We start from the raw sequence: 15,223 nt of genomic DNA on the forward strand, positions 1-15,223 counted from the left end.
CGCACGGCCTCGGACGTTCATCGTGCTGCACAAAGCAGCTACTGGGAAGGAAGCGTAACCCAGCTGCCTTCAGGCGTTGTTGAATCGTAGGGATAGGAGTCTGATGTTTGTTCTGCTCATAAGCAAAGTCCATTTGAGGTGTTAGAAATAGTTTTGCAATCGTTCATTACAGCCTCTAGAAGCTTTTCAGATTCAACCCATGAGTCTTAAACTGCATAAATCCGAATCCTCTTGTGATTGGCGTCTTTAATTAAAGTCCTTTCTAACCAAAATACATAATCTACTTCTGCCAGTGGATTATGTTTGAGGGACTCTTATTTATAAACATTCTAGCCTGCACATAAATTGATCTGTATAAAAACAAGATTTACTTTTCATACAGAGTAAATCTTTAGTTAATTAATATATAACTTAAGATGTGAAATCCTTTGCTTTTTAGTTTTATGAATTGAAAATCCAAAAATGATATGAAAGCAATTAGAATAAAACTACTTCTATTTCAATGTTATTTGTATCCTGAAGTGAACTGTGAGTAGAGTTATGTTACTCTATAATCAGTCCTGTTAAAAAGCAAAGATGCATTTCAGTTCCTTCATCATTGCATGTCTTAGAAAATCCGAGTGCCCAGCGTGCTTGACAGTTGTTTGCTGCTTGTTCCCACGTGAAACTGTTGTGTGGGATGTCACAGCTGCTTAAATACGCAATTTCAGCTATAAGTAATGAGTAAGCATCTGAAATACTAAAATGTAGAATATTCTGCTTTTCAAAATTGATGTTCTGTGCATTTGAAGTGGAAAAGGATGAAAAGGAACAGAGTGGATAGTCTTGCAAAGCTCTGTTTCTTTTTGTCTTTTCCTGCTGGGGGTGGAATGGAGATGGGGAAGATTGCATGCTCACCTTATAAATCTTCCTGGTCAAACCAGGATGAGAATTTTAATAGAAAACTAACAAAAGTTTGCATACTGTTTTTGGAAATGCATCGTACTATTCTCATGAAAAAAACCCCAAACAAAACAACAAGCAACAGCAACTTTATTTTTTTTTTCTGTTTCAGACTAATGGTATCAAAGTTAAAAACAAAAACAGGAAGAAGAACTTGAAAGACTCGAGGGTCAGTAACTTTTTAGCTTCTCCCTACAAATAGTTGGGTTGTGCCTAAGTTTGGTTTTTTTTTTTGTTTGGGAGTTGTTTCTTAGACTTGCTGGAGTTCAGGTGTGTAGGGGCTGTTTTGCTAAGTCCCTCATCAACACTCATTAATGCAGTAGTTTTCCATGAGGTAGAATCATGTGGTTAAGCCTCAATACATTTTGTTAAAATGTAAATTTGTCAGTATAAAAGGTATTTCTAAACTTGGGGTGGGGAGTTACTTGGCAGGTGTATTGGTACCTGTGGCGCTGCCTGGGTACCAACACCTTCAGCCTCCTCACTGTCCTCTTACCGGGTGACTGTTTTCATCTTCGTTTCCCCTGTGGGAACGTGGAAAGCCCACCTGCTGACACAGTCTGTGATGTCATTAATGCTTCGTGTTTCCTTCCGTCTGCACTGACAAGCAGCGAATTTGGAGGAGGACACTTTACCAGTCACTTGGGGAAAGTGAAATGCATCCTTGCACCTGGTGAAAGGGATCTGCCATTGCAGCTTTACCTGTATGTTCTGACAGTTTTAATGGGCACGTCAGTGACTGAAGATGCAAGTGCTCCATTTACTGCTCAGAAAACTGCAGTATTTCATACATTTTGCTGGGAATAATATCCTGCTTGAAACCTGTACTGTCTTTGTCCTGATTTTCTAGCATTTTGCTTTATTGAACGCTTTAGATATGATGTTCTTAGTTACCTCTTCTAAGCCCCCAACTTTTTACTAGCAACAGCTGAGGTGTTTCTTCCTTATTCTCAGCAGTCGGGTTTTTCTTTGGACCTGGATGCATTTATACACCTCTTGGCATTTCTGGGCTTACCAGATAATAAAAATTAAAAGACAACTAAAACATTTGTAATGGTGAACATAAGACTAACAAGCATCATACCCCTAGTTCCACGTGGCTTTAATAACTCAGACTTTCTATGTAGTAAAACTATTAAAGATTGGGAGCTCTGAAATGTAGAGGGAGAGAAGCCCAGTTGATGTGTAGTCCAGTAAAAAACATTAACACAAGTTTTAACAAAGCAAAGCCAGAGCATTGGGGTTTCTTTTCATCCAGTCTAAAATCAGACACACCTAGGATTTTGATTCACGTAATGAAAATTTACGGGGGAAGTTGGGATGAATATCCAAATTCCTCTTTCCAAAATAAGCTCTAAAGAAGAAACTTAGCTTTCTCTGTATGGCTTAGTACTCATAATTGTTCTTAAGTTTTGCAGTTTGTAATATGACATCTGAATATGCTAAAGTTGCAGCCCGAGGCTCTGTGTAAATAAGTTACTCATAGTCTTTACAGTGAATTGTTCTGCATATACTTTTGTGAGATAAAAAAATAACGATCTGTTTTTAATTAGTCTATTTTAGTATTATCCAGTGGAGTTAGTACAGCACCACGAGAAGAAGATAGGATATTTATGGAAGAAAATACTTTGTAAGTATCATCGTGCATCTTTGCTTTGATTTCCCAAAGCGCTTTGCTGGTGAAGCCACTCTTAGAAGTACCAAGCCTGGGTTTAACCTCTGCGTGGTTTTGCCATGAGCTCGAGTGGAGCCATTGCTCCTCTGCTCCCAGGGCAGGTGTGTGGGGTGTTGGGATTCTAAAGGTCTGAACAAGGTAGGAGATAACCCGCTGGTTGTCAGGCTGCAGCCCAGTACGTCCTACAGGACAGTGAGAGAGGGACTGTTCACCAGGGAGTGTAGCGGCAGGACAAGGGGCAATGGCTTCAAGCTGAAGGAGGGCAGATTTAGGTTAGATGTTAGGAAGAAATTCTTTACTATGAGGGTGGTGAGGCGCTGGCACAGGCTGCCCAGAGAGGTTGTGGAAGCCCCATCCCTGGCAATGTTCAAGGCCAGGTTGGATGGGGCTTTGGGCAACCTGGGCCCAACCCTGGACCTTAGTGGAGGGTGTCCCTGCCCATGGTAGGGTGTTGGAACTAGAAGACCTTTGAGGTCCCTTCCAACCCAAACTGTTCTGTGATTCTGTGATCTTTTAGGCCAAAAGCTGTTCTTTCAAGTAGGATCTCACTCGGTTTGTGTTCTATTGGAATGTAGCAAGAACCTAGTCAGTGAGTTAATCCATCCATTATAGCTGAACTTTGCCATCTGCACCACGTCAAGCAGGTTGTGATGTTGAGGTCATCTGTGGTGCATTGCTCAGAACTTGGGTGTTCATCAGGAGTCAGGCTTGTGCATTCTGAGCCCAGTCTTGCTTTTGCTTATAGATGTGAAAGCTGCTAGGCAAGAGCTAGGCCTCATTATTTTTAGCTGGTGGTAGTCAACGAACAAGTTCAGCACTTAACTATTTTGGGGGTAGTGTTTGTTCTGCCTGTTAGAAAACAAGTTTGACACTGGAGGATATTGTTAGCAGTACCTAGTTACCATGCAGCATTCCGCTTTCGGTGTACGTGGAAAGTACAGCTCTTTTCAGAGACAAGGATGCTTGTTCATATGCGCTGTTTGTTTATCTCTCTTTTCTTTTTTTTTGTCTGTTTTTAATGCTGCAGAGACTTCACAAATCCTGATGAACCATTTGTAATCCCAGAATATCTTCAGGAGCAGCTAGAGGAATTTGAAAAGCTCTGTGGTTTTTCAAATAGTAACACTTATCAAAGATTTTTGGATGATAACCCAGATAAAACCTGTGAGAGCTTATATGAGTACGTATGCATTTCTCTGCTTAGCAGCTCAAAGGGTTTAATATTTCATCACTTTTACAACCTATTGTATGAAGTCCAGTTTGAGGCCTGATGGTCTGATGCAACTGTTTCAAAGCATTGCTATGTATGTTCCTGTATATACCTACATGCCTGTTTCTAGTGAGGTGTGGACAAGGAAGAGTATTGTAGAAAACTTTGGCTGGACTACCACCTTGAAGTGATTGCTCTTCAGTGTTCTGGTGGCTCTTTGCTTTTAAGTATTACTGTGAAAATATAACGTGTGAAACGTGATTTTGAGTGTTATGTGAAAAAACTTTTATTAATAATGACAACCTTTTTTTTCAGATACTTTTCTCAAATCTTGGAAGAACATGGCCCTCTGGAAATTAATAAGTTACTAATTGAAGAATATGAACACTTCCCTGAAAAAACTCGAAAGATTGTAGAAGATGAAGGTGGCCTGAAATCTTTTCTTTTGAAATCCCCTCATTTCATTATGGTGGATGATCTTATTGGTTTAAGAGAGTATGCAGTTTTTAATAAAGAAAATATGAACAGAAATGAGCCTGGAGATAATGAAGAAAATCCTATAGTTTGTCATGGGCAACAAAATTTTTTCAAGAAAAAGATACAGCTAAACCCAGATGCTGAGGAATTCAAACCACTCTCTTATCCTAAGGAACCCCCTATATCAACATGTGCTGACCTAACAGCAGCAAATTATAAGACTCCACACTTGCCCTGGTCCTTCCCTACTTCATGTAAGTCGGTGCCCTCTCTGCACAGCCAGAATTTCGGTAACACGGAAAATCCATCGTCACTTTCAGGCATGTTACTGAAGTGCTTTGATTCCCAGAACCCTGCTGTGTTTTTGCCTCACCCTTCCTGGGGCCATCAGTATGAAGGACTCTTGCTGGTGCCTCCTCAGGCGCCTCTCACTTCGGACGCCGCCGCGCAGCCGGGCTGTGCCTATGCCGATCACGTCGCCTGTTGGGATGGTCACGAGCCGGCGATCTTGGAGGGCAACTCCGTCGTCAGCAGCTCTGTACCAGCTGAGACACAAACACAGGGAGACCCTGGGCAGCACCTGGAGACCGCGGGCAACACCTCCCCTGACAGCAGCCTTGCGGCAGACAGTACAGATGAAGCTGAAGGCAGTACACAGGTTCAGCCGAAAAAGGAAAGCAGAGGTAAACCTCTGGAAAAGAAACCTCGTACAAGGATGGTGTCTGCTCAGGTGAGGAGTTAAAATGGAACAGCTGGTTGAGAGCTGAGTGATAAATGGCAGCCATGAGGACCCTCCCCTCCTTCATCGTGTTGTGCTGTGCTCTCTGGTGGTGTTTTTGGAAACTTCACGTTTTCACAAAGCTTTGGAGCTTTGTTCTGTAGCTGTTCTGATGTTGGAGTGTGTTTTAAGGGAATTTAGTATTTCCTCCCCAAAAATCTTGAAGTTTGAAATACTTTGTTTGGGCACAGAGGCAGCTCAGATAGAGGTTAGTGGCAACTTAATGTCTGTACAAAGAGCTAAAAGTGAGAAAATTTGGCCTTTGAACTCCGCATACTCTGTTCATGGACAGACATGAATGTTCATTTCCTCACCTGGATTGAAAGTGATACACAGCTTTCTCTTAAACACACCCACGCCCTCTCCATGCCCCCCAAACTAAACAAATAAAAGCACCCACACTCCCCCTGCCACAGCCACACTCAGGATTCTGAATCTCAAGCGGCAGCAAACCATTCCTTCTAGGTGTGAATGTTTGCAGCCCTGTGGTGACAGGTACCAGATTGTGTTTCTAACTGATCTCTTCTCAGGGGGATACTCAGTATATGGAGAAAGAGCATCGGGTATTAAAAGAACAACTTAAAGAAGCAGAGGAGAAACTTGATGGGTTACAAAGCCGAAGCTCGGAGGAAATCGGTGCCTTAAAAGAGCTCCTAAAAAAAAGTGTTGAAGAGACTGAGGTATCAGTGCTTTTATCCATACTGCAGTGGCTCACAGATTGTTTGCAGTTGGTCAGCCATACTCTTGAAACTTAACTGGTTTCACTCATTGCTGTGAAATCTCACTCATTGTATCACCTCACCATCTTTGCGTGTCCTCTTCCTTTGACTGCATTCCAGACACATGGAATATTGGTTGCCTCCATCTAGTGGGCAGCTGTTGGGCTTGGTTCAGACACAGAACAAAAAAGCACTGTGCTGACTGTTCCTTCTTCTTGGTTTGCTGGTTTTGCTAACAGGCTTTAGTTCCACAAAAACGTCTGGGGGCAAGAGGACACCTCATCAAACACCCCAATCAGCCTGGTATCACTTGGACTTGGTTGATTTTATAGTTTAAGCTGTAGGTGCTGCAGGCTACCTGTTTGTCTACATAAAAAGGCTTTTTTCCATTAAAATCAAGTGAGACCAAAGCAGTCTCTCCCCATACCCACTCTGGAAAGATGGGGTCTGTCACTCAACCTCAGTCTAACACGTATTTCCCTTCCAGTGCTGTGTTGGAGTAAACTCAGGTGCTGCAGCAGGGCAGCTCCTCTGTTGTAGCTTTGCCCCTGGCTGCAAATACCCTGGCAAACTTGTGTGAAAGGAGTTTCAGATCTGGCTTTCTGTATGGATATTTGGTTAAAATGTGAGGTCAGAGAGTTTTAAGCTGCCAGCATGGTTGTATGCAGGGTGGGTGAACTTCTCCATAGGCATTGCAGGCACTTGAAAAATGTTTTCATTTCCCAGTGACGCATTAAGACACTTTGGGCTTTTTTAAAGCAGTTATGGCAGCCATAAGGCTTACTGCTCTCTTCATAGTATCAAAGAACATTTTTGGTTGGGAGGGACCTCCAAAGCCCATCTAGTTCCAACCCCCTGCCATGAGCAGGGACATTCTCCACTAGCCCAGTTTGCCCAAAGCCCCATTCAACCTGGCCCTGAACACTGCCAGGGAGGGGGCAGCTACAGCTCCTCTGGGCAGCCTGTGCCAGGGCCTCACCGCCCTCACAGGGCAGAACCAGTTAGTAAAGAATGAGCAGTGTGCTTGCTGATTTTGGCATTTCAGTACCTATTTGTTGTGACAGTGTGTAAATGGGCTGCTTCCTTCATCTGACTGTGAAACAGAGCTGCAGGTACTGTGAAGCCCTGTAACAGGGGTGCAGCCCATTGCAGGAGAGTGCTTATGAGTGTGTTGCCCACACTAAACACATGAGTTAACAATAAATCAAGCAGTAGTAAAACTCTGTTGCTGTAACATTCGCTGGCTTGGTCGGCTCTAACTTTCATTTTCAATAAAATAACATTTCCAGAAATAATGTTTTCTTATCTTCTGTCTGCTTTTAGGTATCAAAGAATGAACTGGATTGGCTTAATCAAGACTTAGAAATAAAAGTGAAAAAATGGCAACAGGAGAAAAAAGAAAATCAAAAGAATTTAAAAGCCCTGAGAAGCACAGTTAAAAAGCATACGGATACCAACGATAGGTACTGGGCTTACATACGGATGTGCATTGCTTTCCCTTTGCTTGAGGGCTGCCTTGTGGGGTTTTTTAAAAGCAGCAGTAATTTCCAGTCTGTGTGCAGCAAATGCAGCTCTTCCCCTGGCAATGAGCTCTCCTGGCAGGGGAAGAGCAGGAGTCAAATTCAGTCAATTTCTTCCATAATCAGAAAGTACCTGTGAGGTCATGTCGCTGATTTCTGGGAAATAAACTTCCTGTCATTTCATTATGATACAAAGTGTTACCAGTATTTCATCCCAAAACTCTCTGAACACCTCAGAAACCTTGAAGTAACCTAATCACTGACTGTGTAACCAGCTAGGTGTTTTATCCCATAACAGGCTGAAACATGCACGTGTCTGCTCTCATATTTGGATTTTATTGTTGTGTTATCTTTAGTCTGAGTAGTTTGGACTGAATCTCTCCTGAAAAGTCATTGGCCTGCTTTTACATTAGCAACTGCTTAGTTGCATTAAATACTGCATAAAACGTAGATTCCCTCTGCTGTGGCTGTAGAGAAACATGTGTTGGCTTGTCAGCATTTCTCAGAACAAGCTGACTCAGTGTTTGGTTACTGCAGGTATTCGAAGACCATCGATGAGAAGGAGAAGCAGTATAATGTGTCTTTAAATACGTATCTCGAGACCAGGTGAGAACCCCCTGTGCCTGTCAGCAGTTTTCTCTTCCTACTGACATGTTATTGGTGGTGTTTTCCTCACTCTGGGTGAAGGCTCATTCTCAGTTAGTTTCCTTTTACATGTCCTAAGTAAACACTGTTTTCTAGAAGATACTCAGGATAATAAGCCTGGGTTTTCAAAGTACACTCATAGTGTTCCCTAGAGTGGATGTTAGGAGTGGGCTGTGGTACCGATGTAAACGCTTTCCAAAAGCTACTCGTTTGCAGGTGGGATGAAGTGAATGTGTCAGCTGTTGACCCGTTAGACACGTGATCAGGCTGGGAAGAATAACTAGTGTTTGAGTGACCGCAGTAGCACAACCCCTGAGAGCTCCCTGGCTTGCAGACTGAGCCTGCCAAGGTCGTGTCCGTGCAGCCGGCAGCGCAGCCCCACAGGCGGGAGGGTTCGGGCATCCCGGTGTCAGTGGAGATGGGTGGCTCTGAAGAGAGGGGCTCCAGCTGTAGAAAGCCTCTCCAGCCATAAATTTTAACTACTGCTCTGTTGTAAATGTTACTCAAATATTTAACTTCTTTTTATTTCACAGTAATAAACTTGCTAATGAGAAAGTAAAATTGGAAGAGCTTATAAAAAAGAGCCAAGGTGACTGCCAGGAGTGTGTGAAAAGAGCTGTTGAAGCAGAGGTACAAACAGAAAACCTTAAAATGCTTTTGCTAGAGCTTGGATCACTTGTGCTGATAGGTGGGGAAGATAACTGGTGAAGTCTTACCAAACAATGTACTTTTTCAATAGCATCTAATGCTTTCTGTAAGCATGTGTATCAGAAGTGCTCATCAGTTACTGACGAATGCTATTCATGATGTTATCCTACAGAACTTTGCAGATCATCAAGGTAGCCACAAGTATTAAAAGTGCCCACAGTTTGGGGCACATGTTGCATTTTCTTTGGAGAAGCACTTCCTAATTCAGTTTCATGCCTATCCTTGTTATGGGCAGATTCTGTTAGTAAGAGTTAACTTGAGGACCATGAAAGATCCCTTGTTAAAAGTCGTGTAGCTGCTGCTTCACTTATCAGGTGGGATCCAAATGCAACAAGACTTGTGTGTGTTGCTGAAAGGACAGTGCTGGCCAACAGCCAGGTTTCTTTCTGAAACCCATCACATTTGATACTGGAAATGCTTTGAGAATCCTCCTAAGAAGGGCTCGAGGGCTGTCTGTCCTGCGGTACGATCACAAGATTGAACTGTTGGTCCACAATTAGTCTTTAGCCACACAGTATTTAAAAGGCAAAGGCAGCTTTAATCTCCTTAAGAGAGTATGTGTGTACTTATTTACACGTGTGTGTCTAGATGGCAAGTTGTAAACTAACATCTGTGGAAGCTTTCTGCTATCGGTTGAAGTGACTGTAACCTCTTTATCCTTGCAAAAGCCTGCCAGGGCTTTTAATTCCACTTGAAATTCCACATGGTTGAAACTGTGTGGTGTACTCTCTACCATCAAATTACTGTTTCAGATGCTACTAAATCTGTTTTGAAGTTTTCCCTGTGTTCCAGCAGTGCTTCCACTGCACCTTTTTTTAAAGATTGTTATGTTACAGATATCGGTGCTCAGAACCTGGAAGGAAACTGAAGTATACAAGCTGAATGCCAGAGCTGCCAATGCAGAAGTAAATCTCAAGGTGTTGAAGTCATTCAGCAGGTATGGAGAGTTTACACCAAAAACTTCAGAGGGACTAACTGCTAAATACTGACTGTTCAATCACTGGACAAGTCAGTTTTGCTCACAGAGGGCCTGAAAGGTGTATAGAAACATGGCAGGTTAAATGCAGCTTTCCTGAAGCTGAACTTCTTTGTGATCTTCAATGACCAGGATGTGATACCAGAGCAGGAACAAGCTTCTTGCCTTACTCTTTCCTAGCAGGGGAGGATCAGGCTACTGGGAACTTTCTGGTTATTCCTCCACAGCATCCCTGGGCCAGGGCTGCGATGCAGATAGGAGAGAGTGCAAAGTTGCTGGGCACGCAACAACATTGTGTTCTTCCTCACAAGGAACTAATTTAGCCCTTGACATGACCTTTTATAAAACTTAACGCCATGTTCCCTTTCCCAGTCTTTAGGCTGCTGCAAAATACTAACTGGCATTTGAGGAGTCCACTTCTGGGACTGGATAGGACCTAAGTACCAATATAACAAATTTGAACTTAAATCTGCTTGAAGTCTTCAACTGGGATTTAGTTGTTTGGGGAAGGAACTGTTGTACTGAAATTGTTGGTCTTAAACAAAAATAACGGGAATGCTGGGGTTTAACTGAAAAATCTTGAATACTTCTGCAGCTCAGCTTCAGCAGCACCTAACCTGAAGTCACAGATTGATTCTTGGGAAAAATTTATTTCAGATTTAAAGAAGCAACTGGAAGAAGTCGAGGTAAGCTTTGGCTTCCCTTAACAAGCTTTAAATTGAACTTTGGCAATTAGAACAGAATACTTTAAAAAAAAATTGCATTCCTTTTTTAAGACACACCAGTAGCTTACCCTCCAAATACCAAACTGTATTTTTTAATTACAAAAGATACGGTTTTAAGTCTAGATTATTTAATTACAGTTAAGTTACAATAAATACCTCAGATTTTATGAAGGCCAAAAGCTGTCCTTTATACCCTTGCTTCAAAACTGGATCCCATGTTAACAGGTGGTTCTGTGTTTTCTGAACTTGAGAAATCCATGCACCACCTTTAAAAGCAGCAGAAGACTCTCTGTGTAAAGTTAAGACGCAAAATGCCTGGGCTGAGTTCTACAAGGGGTTTCCCCGAACCCTTTCAAGCATCCAGGCAAGTGCTTCAGTACAGGTTTGCCTTAGGGTAGCAAAGGGCTCCAGCTGACGGGCGCGTTCTCACCCTTGGCGCTCTGCAGGGAAGCAGCTGCGTTCAGCCTCGCTCTCGCTTCAGAATGGCGCCCGCGCGGATGGGTAACTTGTGTTCCTTCTGCAGGCCGGGTATGAAGAGAAAATTCAGATGGTGAAAGATGGTGTACGGACCTGCCTCACTAAAGTGGAGACTGCAGAGCTTCCTCCTCCTCCTCCCAGCGTCTTAGTACGTATCTTACACGTCCTAGCAGTTGGCTAGAAGGTCGCTGCGCTCGCGTCGGCGCGGCTGCCTGTTACAGGGCATGTGCATTAAGGACTTGAATATAGAGCCCTGAACACGAGGTTATCTGGCGCTCTCCATACGTGCAGGTGCTGTTTGAGAGGAAAAGGTGACTGCAGGTTAGCGTGGTGAAGTCCCCTGAGAAACGTGTTCTAAAGGCCTTTGAGGGGCTTAAGCTGTCCAGACGTAACGTTACAGTGCTTCGTGCTCTGTCTGCATGAGGACAAGTGGTTTTGTGTATCGTGACTTCCCTGCAGCACCAAAATCCGCAGGGACCAGGCTGCGTTACACCAGCATGTGTAACAGATTACAAACACCCCATCACCTTCCAGTCACTGCTGTTAGGGACTGGATGGAGTGTAGCCATTTATGGAAATGCATCTGTAAGGACTGCAACCCAGATAAATATGATCTAAACCCACTTTCTCCTGGGCCAACAGTTCCACGACTGCTTTGCTCAGATCACGACAGGGACTTCTGAACCCTGTGGCTGTTCCTGGTGCGAGGACCGAGTCAGCACGAGTCAGTACTTGTACTGTGGCAATGGCAGAGTATGTGCAGCCAGGCTCACTGCGGCAGTGGTGCAGGCAGCCTCTGTGCTGCTGTTCACTGCCAGTCAAACTGAAGCCAGGGCATAGAGATGATGGCCAGCCATGAAGACAAAGAGCATTCAAAACTCCCTGGACCTGGGACCCTTTGGAGTAAGGAAAAAAAATGTTCAGCCCATCTTTGAGAGTAGGGGAGGAAATTGACCCAAAGTCAAAGCACTCATGGTGTGTGCACAGGTGTGAAATCTCTGAGTTCATTGAAGATGCCACATGACATACTCTCTCACTCTCCCTCTTCTCTCTTTATAATGCTTTGTGAAAGTCCTTTTTTTTTCTTTTTTGTTTTTGGTACAGTTTAGATTCAGAGCTGTGTTCTAATGCTGTATACTTAGAGGATTGTTACTACAGGTTTCCTGGCGTTGCACAAGTCACAGTGACACTTGTGTTCTTCTGTGTGCCTTTTCTCCACTTCTAGGTATCTCCTTTCTGTTTATTGGCACAGAATCCTTACTGATGTGTTGGTAACTTAGTTACCTTCCTGAGGTTACCATTGATTTGCAGGCTGGAAAAGAGTGACTTTTGAGCCTCTTGTTCTGCATTCTGCGTCTCTTTTTCCTGCAGTGATACAGGAGCAACCTTTCAAGAGAGGGACCTGTAATTCTCTCAGCTTTGAAAGGACTTAATGGGCAAATACTGAGTCCAAATGAAAAAGACTGGGTGAAAGCCTTTTCCTCCCTGTTGAATTTGTTCCATTAATTAAACACTTGTACAGAAGCAGCTAAAATACAGCTTCAAAGAGGTGGCAGACTAAAGAGCGCAGAACAAAAACCAGCAGGTTTGACTAGGAGGAAAGAAGGAATTTCAGTGTTGTGTGTTAGGAAGTAACCAGGTTCTGAAACAAAGAGCAGTCCGGGGGTCAAACAACAAAGCTTATTTTAAGGAATGCTTTCCATTTACGGCACAGAATCATCAGTGCAAAAAAGTCTTCCTGGATCACGTCAGCTCCACACTTTTTCAAGTCAGTGACTATAGCTGAGGTGTTTGTGTTTAAAAACCAACACCTAGTTGCAGTGGGTTACATACAGATTATACAATCCGTTAAAGCAGTGCATTTTGTACGTCCTGACTGCTGGCCCTTACTCAAGGCAGTTCTGCTTCTTCCCAGCTTAGGGCAGCCCAGCAGCTACGTGTTCCTGAGCAAGGCGGGACTCAGTGAAAGGAGCGGTTTGTGCATGTGCTGCTTGACACTGTCCTGTCCAGAGAAGCTGGGTCTGTGTGTGGCACCTGTTAAGGAGCACTGCTGTGCAGTGCTTTTAGCTAGGCAAAGCACAGTCAGACACACTGATAAGGCCTTAGGTGGGTTCCATAGGACGACCAAATGTGTCATCACCCATGCTCGAGAGGTCTGCTTGATTCACTTTAATCAGTGTTTTTCCTGTGAAATCTGTTTATTCCCTAGGCAAAGCAGGGCAGGCCTCTCATCAGTGATCCAGCCGTTGTCATGTGCTCCCCTGCCCCTGCGTGCCCTAATTCACTTCCTGCGTTTTCAAGTTCTGAAGACCCAGGTCCAACACACGCTCCCTCTAATTCGGAGGTGGGAGTTAAGACAGCACATGCGAGTTCTACGGCTTGTTCTGCAAGCGGTGGATCAGTGAAGGCACACTCCAAGCCTCTGGAAGGATTGTATTCCGAGAGGGTTTCGGCAGCTTGCCCGTCAGGGATGTCTGGAAGCAATACTCAGAATGACCAGCCAAACCAGCACCACCGTGAGGACTCGGCTGTACAGCCAAGGCCGCCTGCACTTCCAAGCAACAAAATGCTTCCAAAGGCATTTAAAAATATTATTGTGCGTCTGCAAAGCATCTTCCCCAACTACAGCAGGTCCGTGTCTTTCATGTGTGTGGTGTTAATGCTGGGTTACAGGTTCTGAACATCCTGGGGCAAAGTACAAAAAGAAGCTATTTCCTATTAGGTGGCTTCTGTTTCAGAAGAATGTTAGTTGTTCCTCTCCCTCCCACTCAGTCAGACGTTCCTTGAGGGAATGGATCTCCAGCCTTGTGCTTAGGCATCGTGGGCTGTTTCCAGTTAGAACCACCAGCACTTGTAGTGTTCTATTGCTCAGGGTTTTTCAGCACGCAGGCAGCTGGATCCCAGTTTACTGGGAGGTGCTGGAAGCTTAAGTTTGGTATCTTTAAGAGCTCTGCTGCTGTAACTCAGACAGCGGCCAGAGGCTTCTCCAAGCTGGCAGCAGCCGTAGCACTGCCAGTCAGTAAGCGTGTCTCTCTTTTCTTTCCCCCACATTCAGCTCAGACTTCATTAGCTTCATAAAGGAAGTACAGCGAATAAATGGGAACACATTGTCGGGTTTGAGCTTAGATGAAATTCTAAGCAGAGTGACAGAACTCATTCTGGACCAGCAAAATAAGGTATGTGGTTTGTGGAGCTGCTGCCCCTTCTGCACATCCCAACAGAGGGAACTGCAGTGTCCAGAAAAGGACAAAACTTCCTTCCCTTTGCTGGCAAGCTCTGGAATAGGAACCTGCTCAACATTCTTTTCCAATACCTGTCCAGGCACCAACTTCAGTGGGGAGATCTCTGACATCGGTGTCCCCTGCTTCACCAGCGCAGCAGACGGGAGCTCGGGCTTGGGAAGTACCCGCAGAAGAAACCGTGCCCGGCCCACCCAGGGCTCATAAACCCCCCTCCAGTAAAAATCCATCTCAGCCAAATCTTCAGCCGTGGGAAAATGTTGGAGCAAAATCTAAAACGAAATGGAAGAAACTAGACTATGTGGTAAGTTCTCTGCTGCCTCAGTGTGAAGCAGTCGCTGTGTACTTTGGACAAGGCAGGAGATGATCCCAGGGTTGCTGTGCTCAGTGTATCTCTATATACAAGTGTGATTGACGTGGTCATCTTCCACACAAAACTTAAATGTACTTGGTTAAATGTAGTAAAATTAACAACAACTTGGAATTTGCAGATTAATTGCTGCAAGCTTTTAAATCACTGTTTATGTACAGGCCTCCAGTGATGATCCTTGCACAATATGTCATGATGAGCTAAGCAGAGACTTGTATGAACTAGAATGTGGGCACCATTTTCACCAAGAGGTAAGGAGCTCTGGTTCTAGAGCTTAGATGCAAATGTTTATGACCTGTTCCATGACACCCTTGTTGTCCTTCCTAGGAGCAGCCCCCCTTCCCCTTCCCGTCACCCTTCATTGCTTAAAGAACAGCGTGCAGTTTTTACACACTCTGTATGCCAAGACTTGCTACACATACAGCCTTAGTGTGTCAGAAAGCTTCCAGTTTTAGATGAAGTAAAATGGCAATTCAAAGTGAACTTAAGCTTGTTTTTTGGAGAATAAATGTGGCACTCAAGTCACAGATTTGTTTGTGGCATCTTTACCCCAGTGTGAGCCCAGCATTTCCTGCCCATGGCAGCTGCCAGCACAACTTCATGCAGCGAGACAGAGTTACATTACAGCACCCTGACACTTCAGTCTTTGACCTCTGCCCCTTGCTGGGTGGGTTTACTGACAATTTGCTTTTGCAGAAGAGGTGCAAGTGCAAACCAGTCAGCAGAGCATCACAAGGGTGTTCTGACAGCAACTGTCACTAG

The 15,223-nt window shown here is 44.2% G+C and overlaps 1 protein-coding gene across 1 annotated transcript in view; it reads left to right on the plus strand.

Moving 5' to 3' along the window:
* The window catches only part of TTC3 (tetratricopeptide repeat domain 3), a gene marked incomplete at its 5' end in the record, with an annotated part of 58,951 nt that overhangs the window by 42,623 nt on the left and 1,105 nt on the right, over positions 1-15,223 (plus strand). The window contains 15 exons of the mRNA XM_084279307.1: positions 1,055-1,111; positions 2,496-2,572; positions 3,645-3,797; positions 4,143-5,034; positions 5,613-5,762; positions 7,125-7,264; positions 7,859-7,927; positions 8,500-8,596; positions 9,511-9,611; positions 10,246-10,336; positions 10,899-11,000; positions 13,062-13,483; positions 13,908-14,028; positions 14,174-14,395; positions 14,623-14,712. Of these exons, the coding sequence (XP_084135433.1) occupies positions 1,055-1,111; positions 2,496-2,572; positions 3,645-3,797; positions 4,143-5,034; positions 5,613-5,762; positions 7,125-7,264; positions 7,859-7,927; positions 8,500-8,596; positions 9,511-9,611; positions 10,246-10,336; positions 10,899-11,000; positions 13,062-13,483; positions 13,908-14,028; positions 14,174-14,395; positions 14,623-14,712 (2,784 nt within the window). The remainder of the gene's footprint in view (positions 1-1,054; positions 1,112-2,495; positions 2,573-3,644; positions 3,798-4,142; positions 5,035-5,612; positions 5,763-7,124; positions 7,265-7,858; positions 7,928-8,499; positions 8,597-9,510; positions 9,612-10,245; positions 10,337-10,898; positions 11,001-13,061; positions 13,484-13,907; positions 14,029-14,173; positions 14,396-14,622; positions 14,713-15,223) is intronic.

Source organism: Gallinula chloropus, assembly GCF_964237585.1.
Source record: "Gallinula chloropus genome assembly, chromosome: 1".
Taxonomy (NCBI): domain Eukaryota; kingdom Metazoa; phylum Chordata; class Aves; order Gruiformes; family Rallidae; genus Gallinula; species Gallinula chloropus.